Below are 17,682 nucleotides of genomic sequence, written 5' to 3'. Positions count from 1 at the left end.
CACTCCCCTTTCCCTCGTTGCTAGATAACTCCATAGATTGATCTTGGTGATGCGTAGAAAACTTTTAAATTCTGCTACATTCCCAACAGTGGCATCATGAGCTAGGTCTATGCATAGTTTCTATGCACGAGTAGAACACAAAGCAGTTGTGGGCATCGATATTGTCAATTTACTTGTCGTTACTAGTCTTATCTTGATTCGGCGGCATCGTGGGATGAAGCGGCCCGGACCGACCTTACACGTACGCTTACGTGAGATAGGTTGCACTGACTGACATGCACTAGTTGCATAAGGTGGCTAGCGGGTGTCTGTCTCTCCCACTTTAGTCGGATCGGATTCGATGAAAAGGGTCCTTATGAAGGGTAAATAGAAATTGGCATATCACGTTGTGGTTTTGGCGTAGGTAAGAAACGTTCTTGCTAAGAAACTTATAGCAGCCACGTAAACATTTGCAACAACAATTAGAGGACGTCTAACTTGTTTTTGCAGCATGTGTCGTGTGATGTGATATGGCCAAAAGGATGTGATGAATGATATATGTGATGTATGAGATTGATCATGTTCTTGTAATATGAATCACGACTTGCATGTCGATGAGTATGACAACCGGCAGGAGCCATAGGAGTTGTCTTAATTTATTTATGACCTGCGTGTCAATATATAACGTCATGCAATTACTTTACTTTATTGCTAAACCGTTAGCCATAGTAGTAGAAGTAATAGATGACGAGACAACTTCATGAAGACACGATGATGGAGATCATGATGACATGCCGGTGACGACGATGATCATGGCGCCCCGAAGATGGAGATCATAAGGAGCAAAATGATATTGGCCATATCATGTAACTATTTGATTGCATGTGATGTTTATCATGTTTTACATCTTGTTTGCTTAAAACGACGGTAGCTTAAATAAGATGATCCCTCGTAATAATTTCAAGAAAGTGTTCCCCCTAACTGTGCACCGTTGCGAAGGTTCGTTGTTTCGAAGCACCACGTGATGATCGGGTGTGATAGATTCTAACGTTCGAATACAACGGGTGTAAGCCAGATTTACACACGCAATACACTTAGGTTGACTTGACGAGCCCAGCATGTACGGACATGGCCTCGGAACACGGAAGACCGAAAGGTCGAGCATGAGTCGTATAGAAGATACGATCAACATGAAGATGTTCACCGATGTTCACTAGTCCGTCTCACGTGATGATCGGACACGGCCTAGTTGACTCGGATCATGTTTCACTTAGATGACTAAGGGATGTCTATCTGAGTGGGAGTTCATTGAATAATTTGATTAGATGAACTTAATTATCATGAACTTAGTCTAAAATCTTTACAATATGTCTTGTAGTCAAATGGCCCACGCTAATGTTGCCCTCAACTTCAAAGCGTTCCTAGAGAAAACCAAGCTGAAAGATGATGGCAGCAACTATACGGACTGGGTCCGGAACCTGAGGGTCATCCTCATAGCTACCAAGAAAGATTATGTCCTAGAAGCACCGCTAGGTGACGCACCCATCCTAGAGAACCAAGACGTTATGAACGCTTGGCAGCAGCGTGCTGATGATTACTCCCTCGTTCAGTGTGGCATGCTTTACAGCTTAGAACCGGGGCTCCAAAAGCGTTTTGAGCAACACGGAGCGTATGAGATGTTCGAAGAGTTAAAAATGGTTTTCCAAGATCATGCCTGGGTCGAGAGATATGAAGTCTTCGACAAGTTCTTCGGTTGTAAGATGGAGGAAAATAGTTCTGTTAGTGAGCACATACTCAAAATGTCTGGGTTGCACAACCGCTTGACTCAGCTGGGAGTTAATCTCCCGGATGATGCGGTCATTGACAAAATCTTTCAGTCGCTTCCACCGAGCTACAAGAGCTTTGTGATGAACTTCAATATGCAGGGGATGGAAAAGACCATTCCTGAGGTATATTCAATGCTGAAATCAAGGGAGGTGGAGATCAAAAAGGAACATCAAGTGTTGATGGTGAATAAAACCACTAAGTTTAAGAAAGGCAAGGGTAAGAAGAACTTCAAGAAGGACGGCAAGGGGGTTGCCGCGCTCGGTAAGCAAGCTGCCGGGAAGAAGCCCAAGAATGGACCCAAGCCCGAGACTGGGTGTTTTTATTGCAAGGGAAGTGGTCACTGGAAGCGGAACTGCCCCAAATACTTAGCGGACAAGAAGGCTGGCAACACTAAAGGTATATGTGATATACATGTAATTGATGTGTACCTTACCAGTACTCGTAGTAGCTCCTGGGTATTTGATACCGGTGCGGTTGCTCATATTTGTAACTCAAAGCAGGAGTTGCGGAATAAGCGGAGACTGGCGAAGGACGAGGTGACGATGCGCGTCGAGAATGGTCCCAAGGTCGATGTGATCGCCGTCGGCACGCTACCTCTACATTTACCTACGGGATTAGTTTTAAACCTCAATAATTGTTATTTAGTGCCAGCTTTGAGCATGAACATTGTATCAGGATCTCGTTTAATTCGAGATGGCTACTCATTTAAATCCGAGAATAATGGTTGTTCTATTTATATGAGAGATATATTTTATGGTCATGCCCCGCTGATGAATGGTTTATTCTTAATGAATGTCGAGCGTAATGTTACACATATTCATAGTGTGAATACCAAAAGATGTAAGGTTGATAATGATAGTCCCACATACTTGTGGAACTGCCGCCTTGGTCATATAGGTGTCAAACGCATGAAGAAGCTCCATGCAGATGGACTTTTGGAGTCTCTTGATTACGAATCATTTGACACGTGCGAACCATGCCTCATAGGTAAAATGACCAAGACTCCGTTCTCAAGAACAATGGAGCAAGCAAACAACTTATTGGAAATCATACGTACTGATGTGTGCGGTCCAATGAGTGTTGAGGCTCGCGGTGGCTATCGTTATGTTCTCACCCTCACTGATGACTTGAGTAGATATGGATATGTCTACTTAATGAAACACAAGTCTGAGACCTTTGAAAAGTTCAAGGAATTTCAGAGTGAGGTTGAGAATTAACGTGACAGGAAAATAAAGTTCTTGCGATCAGATCATGGGGGAGAATACTTGAGTCACGAATTTGGCACGCACTTAAGGAAATGTGGAATAGTTTCACAACTCACGCCGCTTGGAACACCTCAGCGTAATGGTGTGTCCGAACGTCGTAATCGCACTCTATTGGATATGGTGCGATCTATGATGTCTCTTACTGATCTACCGTTGTCATTTTGGGGCTATGCTTTAGAGACTGCCGCATTCACTTTAAATAGGGCTCCGTCGAAATCCGTTGAGAGGACGCCTTATGAATTATGGTTTGGGAAGAAACCTAAGCTGTCGTTTCTAAAAGTTTGGGGATGCGGTGCTTATGTCAAGAAACTTCAACCTAAAAAGCTCGAAGCCAAGTCGGAAAAATGCGTCTTCATAGGATAACCTGAAGAAACTATTGGGTACACCTTCTACCTCAGATCCGAAGGCAAGATCTTTGTTGCCAAGAATGGATCCTTTCTAGAGAAAGAATTTCTCTCGAAAGAAGTAAGTGGGAGGAAAGTAGAACTTGATGAAGTATTACCTCTTGAACCGGAAAGTGGCGCAACTCAGGAAAATGTTCCTGAGGTGCCTGCACCGACTAGAGAGGAAGTTAATGATGATGATCATGAAACTTCAGATCAAGTTGCTACTGAACTTCGTAGGTCTACAAGGACACGTTCCGCACCAGAGTGGTACGGCAACCCTGTCTTGGAAATCATGTTGTTAGACAACGGTGAACCTTCGAACTATGAGGAAGCGATGGCGGGCCCAGATTCCGACAAATGGCTAGAAGCCATGAAATCCGAGATAGGATCCATGTATGAAAACGAAGTATGGACTTTGACTGACTTGCCCGATGATCGGCGAGCCATAGAAAATAAATGGATCTTTAAAAAGAAGACAGACGCAGATGGTAATGTGACCATCTACAAGGCTCGACTCATCGCTAAGGGTTATCGACAAGTTCAAGGGGTTGACTACGATGAGACTTTCTCACCCATAGCGAAGCTGAAGTCCGTCCGAATCATGTTAGCAATTGCCACATTCTATGATTATGAGATATGGCAAATAGACGTCAAAACGGCATTCCTTAACGGCTTTCTTAAGGAAGAATTGTATATGATGCAGCCGGAAGGTTTTGTCGATCCTAAGAATGCTAACAAGGTGTGCAAGCTCCAACGCTCAATCTATGGGCTGGTGCAAGCATCTCGGAGTTAGAACATTCGATTTGATGAGATGATCAAAGCGTTTGGGTTTACACAGACTAATGGAGAAGCCTGTGTTTACAAGAAAGTGAGTGGGAGCTCCGTAGAATTTCTCATATTATATGTGGATGACATACTGTTGATGGGAAATGATATAGAATTCTTGGAAAGCATAAAGGCCTACTTGAACAAGTGTTTTTCAATGAAGGACCTTGGAGAAGCTGCTTATATATTAGGCATCAAAATCCATAGAGATAGATCGAGACGCCTCATTGGTCTTTCACAAAGTACGTACCTTGACAAGATATTGAAGAAGTTCAATATGGATCAGTCCAAGAAGGGGTTCTTGCCTGTATTGCAAGGTATGCAATTGAGCACAACTCAATGCCCGACCACAGCAGAAGATAGAGAAAAGATGAGTGTCGTCCCCTATGCCTCGGCCATAGGGTCTATTATGTATGCCATGTTGTGTACCAGACCTGATGTAAACCTTGCCGTACGTTTGGTAGGAAGGTACCAAAGTAATCCCGGCATGGAACACTGGACGGCGGTCAAGAATATCCTGAAGTACCTGAAGAGGACTAAGGATATGTTTCTCGTTTATGGAGGTGATGAAGAGCTCGTCGTAAAGGGTTACGTCGATGCTAGCTTCAACACAGATCTGGATGACTCTAAGTCACAAACCGGATACGTGTATATTTTGAATGGTGGGGCAGTAAGCTGGTGCAGTTGCAAGCAAAGCGTTGTGGCGGGATCAACATGTGAAGCGGAGTACATGGCAGCCTCGGAGGCAGCACAAGAAGCAATCTGGGTGAAGGAGTTCATTACCGACCTAGGAGTCATTCCCAATGCGTCGGGCCCGATGACTCTCTTCTTAGGATGTATTTCCCAATGCGTCGGAGTCATTCCCAATGCTATTGCCCTTGCCAAGGAGCCCAGGTTTCACAGGAAGACCAGGCATATCAAGCATCGCTTCAACTCCATTCGTGAAAGAGTTCAAAATGGAGACATAGATATTTGTAAAGTACATACGGACCTGAATGTAGCAGATCCGTTGACTAAACCTCTCCCTAGAGCAAAACATGATCAACACCAGAACTCTATGGGTGTTCGATTCATCACAATGTAACTAGATTATTGACTCTAGTGCAAGTGGGAGACTGTTGGAAATATGCCCTAGAGGCAATAATAAAATGGTTATTATTATATTTCCTTGTTCATGATAATTGTCTATTGTTCATGCTATAATTGTGTTATCCGGAAATCGTAATACATGTGTGAATACATAGACCACAACACGTCCCTAGTGAGCCTCTAGTTGACTAGCTCGTTGATCAAAAGATAGTCATGGTTTCCTGACTATGGACATTAGATGTCATTGATAACGGGATCACATCATTAGGAGAATGATGTGATGGACAAGACCCAATCCCAAGCATGGCTCAAAGATCGTGTAGTTCGTTTGCTAGAGCTTTTCCGAATGTCAAGTATCATTTCCTTAGACCATGAGATTGTGCAACTCCCGGATATCGTAGGAGTGCTTTGGGTGTGCCAAACATCACAATGTAACTGGGTGACTATAAAGGTGCACTACGGGTATCTCCGAAAGTGTCTGTTGAGTTGGCACGGATCGAGACTGGGATTTGTCACTCCGTATGACGGAGAGGTATCTCTGGGCCCACTCGGTAATGCATCATCATAATGAGCTCAATGTGACCAAGTGGTTGATCACGGGATCATGCATTACGGTACGAGTAAAGTGACTTGCCGGTAACGAGATTGAACGAGGTATTGGGATACCGACGATCGAGTCTCGGCCGAGTAACGTACCGATTGATAAAGGGAATTGTATACGGGATTGATTGAATCCTCGATATCGTGGTTCATCTGATGAGATCATCGAGGAGCATGTGGGAGCCAACATGGGTATCCAGATCCCGCTGTTGGTTATTGACCGGAGACTCGTCTCGGTCATGTCTGTGTGTCTCCCGAACCCGTAGGGTCTACACACTTAAGGTTCGGTGACGCTAGGGTTGTTGAGATATTAGTATGCGGTAACCTGAAAGTTGTTCGGAGTCTCGGATGAGATCCCGGACATCACGAGGAGTTCCGGAATGGTCCGGAGGTGAAGAATTATATATAGGAAGTCCAGTTTTAGCCACCGGAAAAGTTTCGGGGGTCACCGGTATTGTACCGGGACCACTGGAAGGGTCCCGGGGGTCAACCGGGTGGGGCCACCTATCCCGGAGGGCCCCATGGGCTGAAGTGGGAGGAGAACCAGCCCCTAATGGGCTGGTGCACCCCCCTTGGGCCTCCCGCTGCGCCTAGGGTTGGAAACCCTAGGGGTGGGGGCGCCCCACTTGGCTGAGCTTGGCGAAGCCCTGCCGAGATCACCGTTGCTTCCACCACCACGCCGTCGTGCTGCTGAATCTCCATTAACCTCTCCTTCCCCCTTGCTGGATCAAGAAGGATGAGACGTCTTCCCAACCGTACGTGTGTTGAACGCGGAGGTGCCATCCGTTCGGCACTCGGTCATCGGTGATTTGGATCACGACGAGTACGACTCCATCAACCCCATTCTCTTGAACGCTTCCGCTCACGATCTACAAGGGTATGTAGATGCACTCCCCTTTCCCTCGTTGCTAGATAACTCCATAGATTGATCTTGGTGATGCGCAGAAAATTTTGAAATTCTGCTATGTTCCCAAGAGCAACTCACTGACACTCCTCTGCCCAAGCCAAAGGATCCATTCTCACGCAAGCAAAAGTTCAAGGCTGATGATTTCTTCGGCGAGCATGTATTCTTCGAAGACTAAAACCCTTATAACTCTGCTCGCATTAGGAAGAGGCGTTTCTGAACTGCTAGTCAAGCCAATTTCTATTCCTCAGAGCTGTTCAACAAAGAGAAAATCTTCTACCATGAGCATATTCCTCTCGTGGATATGGAATCTCTGCTGTGCTTCGCACCAGTCCTCAGTGTTCTTCACGACGCTGGACTGTTAAACTTTTGCTCTGACATCTGCGATTGGAATGAAGAATTGATTCTTCAATTTTATGCAACGCTACACATCACATGAGATTCTGAAGAGTGAATTCATGGGTGCTGGACTGGATGTCTGAAAACACTCACTACACTGCACCAGCTTCTGAATTGCTTCGTGCCTTACCACTCAGTCCTCCCCTTGAAGAAGCTCGTTGCATCTACAGTGAACCTGAGCTTACAAATCACTACATGCAGGTTCTGATGAAACCTTTGAAGCCAGAACAGGCCCCACGAACCAAATTCCTCGTGAAGGAATTACTTTATGTGCCCAGAACTGACTATCGTATTCTTACAAGGACAATGAGTCCAATCAAAGGCCATGACTCATCTGATGAGGAAATTGTTGGCATCATGAAGAATCTTGTATTCAACATCGTACATGGCATTCCTGTCAATTATCACGATTTCTTCATGAGGACTCTGGCAAATGTTACACTGTCTCCGTTTGAGCTGAAGCCTTATGCACCTTGGATTATGAGATTCCTCAGTACAAGGTCTTCACTCAACTACAAAGCTGATTTTCAGAATCACCTCAGCTACTTGCCCCCGATTGAAGTCCTCAAGCAGACCTATTCCTTAGTTGATGAAAAGGGCAAGACACCAGCTGTTATAGATGAAGGCATTCGTCCATTGGATGGACAGTTTCGCAAAGTTGCCTCTTATTCCACCAATGATGACTCTGCCACACATGACTCTGCTAATGCACCCAAGTCTACTCCTCAAGCCACTGCTCCTCGTGTGATGACTGATCGTGAGCTTCTGCTTAGTCTTCACCAGAAGGTGGATCGAAGTCATAAATGGGTTAAGCGTCAGTTTGGTTTATTTCTTCACAACATGACTGCTACACACAATGCAGTGAAGAAAAACCATTACTACCTCCATGAAGTGTTCGGTCGCACCTGGGCCATTCTGTCACATTTGTATGGTGAAGACGATCTGAAGAAAATGGGTCTCAAGGAAGATTTTGACTGGTCTGCACCTCCACCGAAGAAATTCAAGAAGGTCAAGGTTCCTTCCTTAGTGGCCAGCTCATATTCTTCATCGCGCGACACTAATGAAAATGAAGACTTGGACGACACTGTGGCAGGCCCTACTACGATAAACGACCCCAACAACGCTGGCGCTCCTTCATCCACTTGATATTCTTCAGGGGCGTTAGTCCTCATATTCGATCCTTTTGGTCATTTGATGACAAAGGGGGAGAATTTTTGAGTTAGTCTTCAAGCGGGTCTTTCTATATGGGCAATTTTTTTCAAGTTACAACTCTCGTTCTTCTGAGACTTTATTGGATCGAGTTGTAAACTTAAACCCGATGGTGCACTGATACTTTTGATATGTTTTACTGCATGCTTATTCCTCATATATGCTAATGCACGGATGCTGAATTACATCAGTCACCATATTTCATCATGCATTTCAAATTCTTCACTGTTATATGTAAAATGCGTGTATGAGTTACAAGATATAGAGGGAGATCTCCATGATTCAACTCTTCAAGTGTGCATTGCTTCAAAAGCATATTCCTCACTATGCACATCTTCAGGGGGAGTTCTTCTATATCTTGCAATCAAATTCCTCAATATCAGTATTTACACTTCATATGTTTATCCCCGTTGAAAACTTAACCTATATTGTCATCAATCACCAAAAGGGGGGAGATTGTAAGTGCATCTATTGCCCCTTAGTGATTTTGGTGCATTTAAGACTTATAGGTTAAGGGACTAATGCGTTTGTGAGTGTACACAGGTCTATAAGTCTATGAGGAGTTTGATATTTACAGAGAAAGTCGACCCCTAAAAATGAAGTTTTTCGACTGAAGAGTTTAAATCTCTGAAGACTTTCTGAAGACTTTGAAAGTGAAGAAATTGGTGTGACCTTGAAGACTTGGTATTCATTCGAGGAACATGAAGCGTGAAGACTTTTGTTTTCGTAGTTTCATTTTCTCTTACTTGAGTCATAGGAAACACCGTATTGTTAAAGGGGGTCGAGGAAATACTAAGGAAAAATTTTCATGTGATGCTCAACTCAAAATCCTACACCTACCAATCGCTTTGAGTGAAGCCATTGCAAATTTCATACAGTCCAGTCATATTCTTCAGCGACAGAGACGAAGTTCTTCTGGTCTCTGAGGAATATGTTCTGACTGAGGAGTTAGGACCATACGTGTGTATATATATACACAAACAACATACCTGAGGTTTTCCACTTGAAGACGGTGTCCCTGGCAGCCTCCGATTAGACTTACACCCTTTTTTGAACGGAAATATTAACGCCCACACGTGTGGGCGTTGACCATCTCGACCACACGCATCCATCACCGTCCAGTACTATATGTATGAATCTTGACACAATCTGGCTGATTTTCTGTGCCACGTAGGACAAGGCGTGTGTGTGGTGTGTGACATAGTTCGCCCACACATCCGTTTTACCACATGGAGGGGCCGGTGTGTGGGCGTTTAGCAGTTCACCCACACACCAGTTTTCAGTCACGCACAAGGACTGGTGTGTGGGCATTTGCCATCTCGCCCACACGCCCGTCTCTTCTCCCACACGTAAGCTGCTAGTTGCCATGTGTTTTTGCAGTGCACATGGCAACTGCCTCTAATGTGCTTTATAAGCAGGTGGCAACTTTTTTTTACCTGAGTTGCCGTGTGTTTTTGCAGGGTACACGGCAACTGCCTAGTGTGCACGTAAGCAGATGACAACTATCTTTTTGCCGAGTTGCCATGTGTTTTTGCATGGTACATGGCAACTGCCCCAACGTGCACGTACATGGCAACTGCCCTAACATGCACGTAAGCAGATGGCAACTCTTCCTTTTTACATGGCAACTGCATAACATGTTTGTGAGCACATGGCAACTCTCTCAACTGCCTAGTGTTAGTATGTGGCAACTCCTAAAATTATAAAATCATGGCAACTACATTAGATCAGACCATACATGGCAACTGCAGTTGAGCAACCATGGCAACTGCAGTTGTCCGACATGGCAACCATAGTTCAGCGACATGGCAACTGCAGATAAACGAACATGGACGAGGGTCTGGACCATGGCAACTGCGGGCACGCGGTGGGCGTCACGCGTCGCGTGCGGGACCAGAAAGATACGAGGCCTGACATACGGGCGTGTAGGCGTTATCAACTTCGCCCACACGCACGCGTGTGAGAGGGTTCAGGAGGGGAAAAAAGATGTGTGTGGGCATTAGTTGTTTTGCCCACATGTAGGTATGTGGGCTGGTTGCTGTCCATGCTACACGAGACGTATGGCACAACTATCCGATGCACCATACGTGTGACAGTTATCGGGACCCTTTTTGAAACACAAACCAAGGTTACACGGTGTTGGATTTGGATCGGATTTACGTGTGCGTAGCGCAGGATAAGTCTGTCAGTGCGGCGGTGACCGTGTGTGCCTGTGCATGACTTTTTCTCTACCACATGTGTGGAAACATAAACTAGCAAGGGAAACTCTCCACCTCAGATGACTGATCCTATTAATCCACCGGACAAGCTCTGAGCCGTTGATTTGTTCTCCATCCCACGATCCGCATGACTCTTCTTTTTCTTTTTCCATGGCCCCGTTAATCACAACCACGAATCAGCACACCCATCTGCCCGTTCCCTAAACTTTTATATACCTCCTTCCTTCCCTAAACCTAATTCTTCATGGCTGCCGCCGCTGCTGCGGATGAACAAAGGCTGGAGTCGAAACCTGTTGCCCGTGATGCGCGAGTCATGTGGTATTCGTGTGGGCATACTCCAGTTTCGTCCTGGAAAAGAAAGACAACTAGGTAGACGAAGACATCGGCGAAATGTCGACATCGCCTTGGGAACAAGAACTCCAGAATCAGCGGCGGGAGTCGGTTTGGCTGGCAGCGTCGTACTTCCACTATTTTGCGGAGGACCGTAGGTCTCTGTTGTAGTGCTAAATCCGACAGTGAGATAGGTACGAGAACGAAACTTAATCTAACGACCACGACACATAATGGGGGACACAAGAACATATACAAGTTCGACGGTGGAGGTAACAATCCTAGCTAGTCCTGTTTCTCTGGCAGGTGCTATTGCGTATAAATCAGTACTTGAAAAATTATGTACGCCGAGTACTTTGAGCTATGCCGAGAGATCAACATAGTGTACGCCGAGAGCCGTACTCGGCAAAAGGTGGAACACACAAAGACACGCAGTTATTATAATTTCCTTTTCCTAAGAAAATTATAATTTTGACGATATCGACCTGGAGCCGCAGCCATGTTGCCTCCTCCACTTCGGCTTGGACGATGAGGCGTTGAGGGTCACCCATTAGCCTTCGGACCTTGGAGATGACAGCGCCAACAAAGATGCTAAACACTTCAACCTGAGTGTATTGCACGGGGAGTTGTGTGTAACCGGTTATCGCGTCAATGAGACTAATGGCGTGCATCAGCAGGTGATGATTTGGGCGCTCGTGGAAGGCGGGGCAACCTGACATTTCATGTCCATCAAGCATTGCATGCAGGCAGCTGGCTACCCACGTACATTGATGATTTTATTTTACCTTCATATCTGCTTAATTTTCTCGCAAAACACCAATTTGTGTCTTGACGTGTCGACAATATCAAACATAATTCATGATACAAGCCTAATACTCTGAATTTTAATTTCTTTGTTACCCGAGCTTTGCATTTCCTTGGTAACTATTGTGTGAAATCATACATTGTTCATGGTGCTTGATGATTGTGTATTTTTCTTGGATCTTCAGAAGAATGTTACCCTGAGAAATTTGAGAAATCAGTTTTATGCAACTTTGGAAATTTAGTATGTTGGTGGCATTCTAATATATCTTTCTATAAAGCACTAATCCTCGATTGAACTAATAATATCTTGAGAACGAGAAAGGTCATATGCTGCAAAGTGTGTTTTAAAAGTCAATTTGTTGGATAAATGGACTACGGAATATATACCCTTTGTGCATTTAGATATGTATATGTACTTTTGCCACTGCTGAATAATGTCTCCATGATGTGGATTTGGTATTGACTTGCCTATTTTTTGTAGTACTATCTTATTTATGCAGGCAAATTTTAATGTAAGGGCGATAGCTCAAAGTTGCGGGGTGAAAATACTAAGAGGAGGGTGCAATTTAGTTTATTCTTAAACACATTTGCTGTTTGCTGGGTCGATTTCCATATCATTTGGATGGCCTAATATCACCATTCTGTGCAAAACTAGAAAATCCAGGAAGCCAAGAATGAAGACACCTGCCTCATCAAAAAGGGAATTAAGCACAGGAAGCAGCAGCATCAAGGGGGTGAATGAGGAAGAGCATTTTTCGATTATGTCAAGGAGAAGATTGTTGTTGATTTATCTTGACATACTTAACGTTGAGCCACCAGAATTATTATGCCCCGTTGCAACGCATGGGCGATTTCCTAGTATATTTAAAATTAATTGATACAACTACAGATATATGTTCGATTACTCTGGGGAAAATGTTCAAAATTTTAAATGTAAAATAACATAAACAGAAATAAAGAATAAAAGTTGGAAAAAGAAACAAAAAAGTTGGCAAAATACAATGAAGTAAAAGTAAAACAAAGGAAAATAAAAAAACAATAAAGAACAAGAAAACCTCTACTGTTGTATCGTCTGCCATTGGGCCAAAATTACATTTCATGCCGGACTTCTTCTCCCCGTGATTCACATTATCCATATAGTTGGATCACTTTGACTCAAAAAATAATTCAGTTGGATCACTTCACTCCAACAGAATTACCCGCTTGCAGTTATTAATTCATTCGATTTTACCATATGTGCTTAGAGCATCTCCAATAGATGATGCAAATTTGAAGATGTAAAAGTGGGTGTTGTATATTTTACATCATCAAAACTTGCTTTTTACATCTCCAAAAAAGAGTGAACTCCAATAGATGATGGATATTTGTGATGTAAAACTCCAACTCCAATAGATAATGCAAATGTGAAGATGTAAAACAAGAAACTTCAACTACTACTTCATTTGAAACATAATTCAAACATAGCAAGTACAACTACTACTTCATTTGAAACATAATTAAACATAATTATAATTTAAAGCGCAAATTAAACGACTACTACAACTAATTCAAACTACTACATCCATCAAATTACTACTACCCGAAGGGCTACTACTAGTTGATAAAACTACTTAAACTACATCGAAGATAAAACTACTCCTCATCAGAGCTCTTGAACTGCTCCCAGAACTCATCCTTGTCCAGGTCGTCGTCCTCCTCCGAGTCACCCCAGTCCTTCGACTCAGACTCGACGGGGATCACCGTTGAGGGGCCGGCCTCGTCCTCCTTCTTCACCCCCTTCTTCTTATGCTTGGCCTCCCGCTTCTAGAAGAACTCGCGCTCGGCCTGGACATACTCCGGATGCTCGGGTGCGAACCTCGCCATCGCCACCTCATCGCTATCGCCGGGAGCAACAACTTCTTGTTGTTGTTCTTCGTCATCCGAATACCCTCTGGCACGAGAAACTCCGCAGCCGCTCGGCTCTCAATCTACGGGAAGTTGAGGTATGTCCTCGGCCTCCCGGCACACCACGCCGCCACGTCATAGGCACACGCGGCCTCGTCGGCGGTGGGGTATGTGCTGATCCAGAAGCGGTGGCCCTCGTTGGAGAAACCGACGTCGAACTTGCCGGATGACTTCAGCCGCACAGCAAAGAAATCCGTCTTGCTCTTTGACAGCTTCTTCGGCGGCATGGCGACGATGGAGAGGTGGCGAATCGGGTTGGATTGGAGGCGTGCAGTGGCGGGCAGCGGTGGGGTGGGGGCTGGGCGGGGGGTTGGCGGTGGCGGTGGCGGCGGTGTTGAATCGGGCCGGATTTTAGGCGTGGGGCGGCGGGCAGCGGTTGGGCGAGGGGTTGGCGGTGGCAAATTGGGCGGTGACGAAGGTGTCGAATGAGGCCCGATTCGAGGCGTTTGACGGCGAGCGGCGGCGGCCGGGGGGTGGTTGGCTGCTGGATCTAGCGCAGGTCGACAGCGGCGTGGTGCGGTGGGCGGGTGGGTGGTGGCGGCAGTGCGACGGGTGGAGTGAGGAAGAAGACGCACTGTGGGGAAAAGTGAAATGAAGGTAGTTGGACAGTTGACGCGCGACTGGTTGTTTTACATTAGCTGGAGGTGGTGTTATATCTTAGTCATTTGGAAAAGGTGGGTTTTTGGACCTTAGGGATGTATAACTTACTTATGTTTATATCTAAATCATTTATTGAAGATGGTCTTACTTTTTAGTTTCGCGGACGCGTAGAAAAGAAGTCATGCACATGCACGCACGGTCACCGTCTCCGTAGTGACAGACTACCCTACGCTACGCACTCGTAAATCCAATCCAAACCTAACAGTGTTTAAACCTTGTTTTGTTTTTAAAGAGTGTATTAATCCTAATCCGAGGCTGCCATGGGCACCGTCTTCAAGTCGGGAAACCTCATGTTGGTTCTGAATATATACACCCTACCCAAAAAAAAAGAATATATACACCGGTATCCACTGCTAGCAATCGCGAGCTCTACTACATCGCAGTGTTTTGTTTCTTTTCTCTCTTATTTTCACTAGTAGTAATGTAGGTGCAATGCACATTTATATTAGGTAGGATATTAGTTACACGTTATATTAGGTAAGATATATCTGTTTCACGTTGGTATTTGGTAAGATATCGATTACTTTTTGGCGGGAATGGTAGGATATTAATTACATGACAGATTTCATGGGATAGCGTTGAGTCAAAATGTGTTTATAACCAATGGCAGTGGTGAGTAATTAGAGCGTTAAACATGTTTGGGGCTCAATATAGGAGCGATTTCAACCGCTAGATAATATGATTTGACGGTCGTGATAGTTTGGATCTGCCCCTTTGGGTCTTTTTATATTGGTATAGATATAGATTATTGTCCACATACGCCGTGATGACTACCAATAAGCAGAAAAGGCATAAGAGCATCTCCAGCCGTTGGCCTCCCCAGGAGGCATATTTTTCGCCTCCTGGGGGGCTGCCGGCGAAATTTTTAGCCTGGGAGGCCAAAATTACCCACTCGTTGTGCCCCCCACTAGCTCGACGGCGAGGCGAGGAAGACAAAACGATGATCCAGCCGCAGTCCTCGCCATCTCGCGCGACTCGCCATGCCCCGTCGCTTGCCCGCCTTGATGAGCACCGGCAGCAGCAGAGCAGCGCGCACGGCAGCACCAACTCGTGCCAGCAGCTTGCGCTTGGGGATGGACTTGCACGCGAACTCGTCGCCGTCCTCCTTGGCCACGCACAGGCAAGCGCGAGAGCGTGCGCACCATGGTCCTGCAGGAGGCGGGCATGGCGCTGTCCGGCCGGACGAGCTCGACCGTGCGGCCCGAGCGGAGCAGGGCGGCCACCCAGGCGAGATGGCCAGCCACCGGTCGACGCACTCCTGGTGGAAGGCGCGGTTGCAGCTGGGGAGGACGCGCACGGTGCGGCCCAGCTCCATGGCGTTGAGGCAGATGGGGCAGAGCGCCTCCTCCTCCTCGTCGACTGCGGCCTCCGCCAGCCCGTTATTGTCGTCGCCATCGCCACTGATCTGGCCGATGCACCGGCCGACCGGGAGGGCGAAGGGGAGGAGAAGTGGGGTCTTGAAGGGCGTCGGGTATGGGGCTGGAGCGGCTTCGCGAGCTCTCCGTTTGGCGGGGTGGCGCGGTGACGGCACTGAGCCCGCGCCGTTGAGCAGCAGCGCCCCCGGCAGAGACATGTCGTCGTCGAGGCACACGGCGAAAGGGGCCGCGTCGACGGCCGCCTTGGCCGGTTGGAGTGGGGTGCCGAGGCGAGCCGGCCCGAGGCCGGCGTGCGGAGGCGGGATGGCCGGCCGGCCACCCGGAGCAGGCGCGGGAGAGCTCGGCGAGGAGAAATGAGCAAAAGGTGGGGCGCTGCGAGGATCGAGAGGGGAGCAGGGAGGCGTGGGGTAGGTGGAAAGAGAGGAGAGAGAGGGAAACAGTGGCTGGCTGCGGGCCAGTGCATGCCAAAAAGTAGTGCCGGCGCCCCCAGCTCGTCCCCTGCGCGTTGGGTTTCTCATACCAGCGCCGGCCGTAACTTTCCTCAAATCCGGCGAAAAATGTGGTCTTTGGTGCATGGCTGGGGCGATTTTTTACCATCGGCACAAAAAAAGTGGTCCTGGGAGGGCTGTTGGGGAGCCTAGTGGAGATGCCCTAAGAAGCCGACTCCCGAGCTACCGGATGAGCTTGTTTTAGAGATCCTCATCCGGCTGCCGGTCAAGTGTCTCCTGCGCTTCAAGTGCGTCAGCAAGGCCTGGCGCGCAACCATATCCAACCTATTCTTGGTTCGGTTGCAACTCAAAATATCTGCCTCGTCTACATGGGAGGGAAACGTCCTTGCTCATCATCCCACAACGTCCACTTTCCCCAACTACTTTTTCCGGGAGCATCAGATTCCATCGATGGCAGCACGGTACTGTCAAGGATCCGCTTGTGCACGTTTGGCACTTTGTTGGCTGAGTTTCGTTCGGTTAGCTGCTTCTGCCACTGCGACGGCTTGGTGCTCGTCCCCACGGCCACCAAGGTGTACCTCCTCAACCCCGCCATCAGAGACGTCATCGCGTTGCCACAGAGCGGCTGCAACAAGGTGCCTGGCCTCTTCCACCGCCCCATTGGATTTGGCCGTCATCCTCGCACTGGCATGTACAAGGTAGTCCGGTACTTCTTCCGTCCCAGAGACCGTAAAACCGGCATATTCGGCATGGGGATGGAGGTGTGCATTGTGGGTGGCCCCGCTCCTCTTCAATGGAGAGAAATCGCGACGGATCTGTTGTACAACCCCTTGTCATTGGTGACCGTGCAATCTGTCAAGGGAGGTGTGTATTGGATCGTCGATGATGCCCACCGTGAGCCGTGCCCATGTAGCCTCCTCCGCTTCGGCTTGGACAACGAGGTGTTCAGTGTCATATGTTTGCCTTCTGATTTGTCGGATCCCGAAGACAACGACGATAGCGATGGTGACGATGATGAACACTTGAACTTGAGTGTGTTGCACGAGGAGTTGTGTCTAACCGGCTATCGCGTCAAGGAGCCTAACGACGTGCATCCGCTTGTGGTAGCCTGAGCGCTCGTGGAAGAATACGGGGCATGGTCTATGTGGGAACCGCGTTACACATATGTCATGGACCTGTTGCACCCAGTCGTTTTTCTTCCGAGCATGTTGATTCTATGGTTCCACTGCACGCTCTACCGCCATGATCTGCAGTCACATGAGCTGACAGTCATGTGTGATTTGGGCAAGCTGAGATACCAACATCACGGGTCAGGCAAACTTCAGTCTGCCGGGAAGAATGTGAACTACTTCAAAGTGATACCCTACACAGAAAGTCTTGTTCCAGTCGGTGCTCGCCCGGCCTGGCTATAGCCAGT

The 17,682-nt window shown here is 47.0% G+C and overlaps 2 protein-coding genes across 2 annotated transcripts; one reads left to right on the top strand and one right to left on the bottom strand.

Moving 5' to 3' along the window:
• Window positions 1–13,468: 13,468 nt before the first annotated feature.
• Window positions 13,469–14,007, bottom strand: LOC147977929 (uncharacterized). The gene is made up of 2 exons (XM_087514594.1): window positions 13,855–14,007; window positions 13,469–13,639 (listed from the first exon to the last, which is right to left on the bottom strand). The coding sequence occupies exons 1-2, from the start codon at window positions 14,005–14,007 to the stop codon at window positions 13,469–13,471; spliced, it is 324 nt and encodes a 107-aa protein (XP_087370720.1).
• A 2,382-nt stretch (window positions 14,008–16,389) lies between these two features.
• On the top strand, window positions 16,390–17,377 carry LOC147977928 (F-box/kelch-repeat protein At2g43270-like). The gene is made up of 3 exons (XM_087514593.1): window positions 16,390–16,398; window positions 16,458–16,718; window positions 16,775–17,377. Exons 1-3 carry the CDS (start codon window positions 16,390–16,392, stop codon window positions 17,375–17,377), a joined length of 873 nt encoding a protein of 290 aa, XP_087370719.1.
• The last annotated feature ends 305 nt before the right edge of the window (window positions 17,378–17,682 follow it).

This window comes from Triticum urartu, chromosome 3A (genome assembly GCF_056163025.1).
Source record: "Triticum urartu cultivar PI428250 chromosome 3A, HENAU_Tu73, whole genome shotgun sequence".
NCBI classification, from domain to species: Eukaryota; Viridiplantae; Streptophyta; class Magnoliopsida; order Poales; family Poaceae; genus Triticum; species Triticum urartu.
Note: the sequence above shows the minus strand (reverse complement) of the source record. Positions and strands in the feature narration are given on the sequence as shown.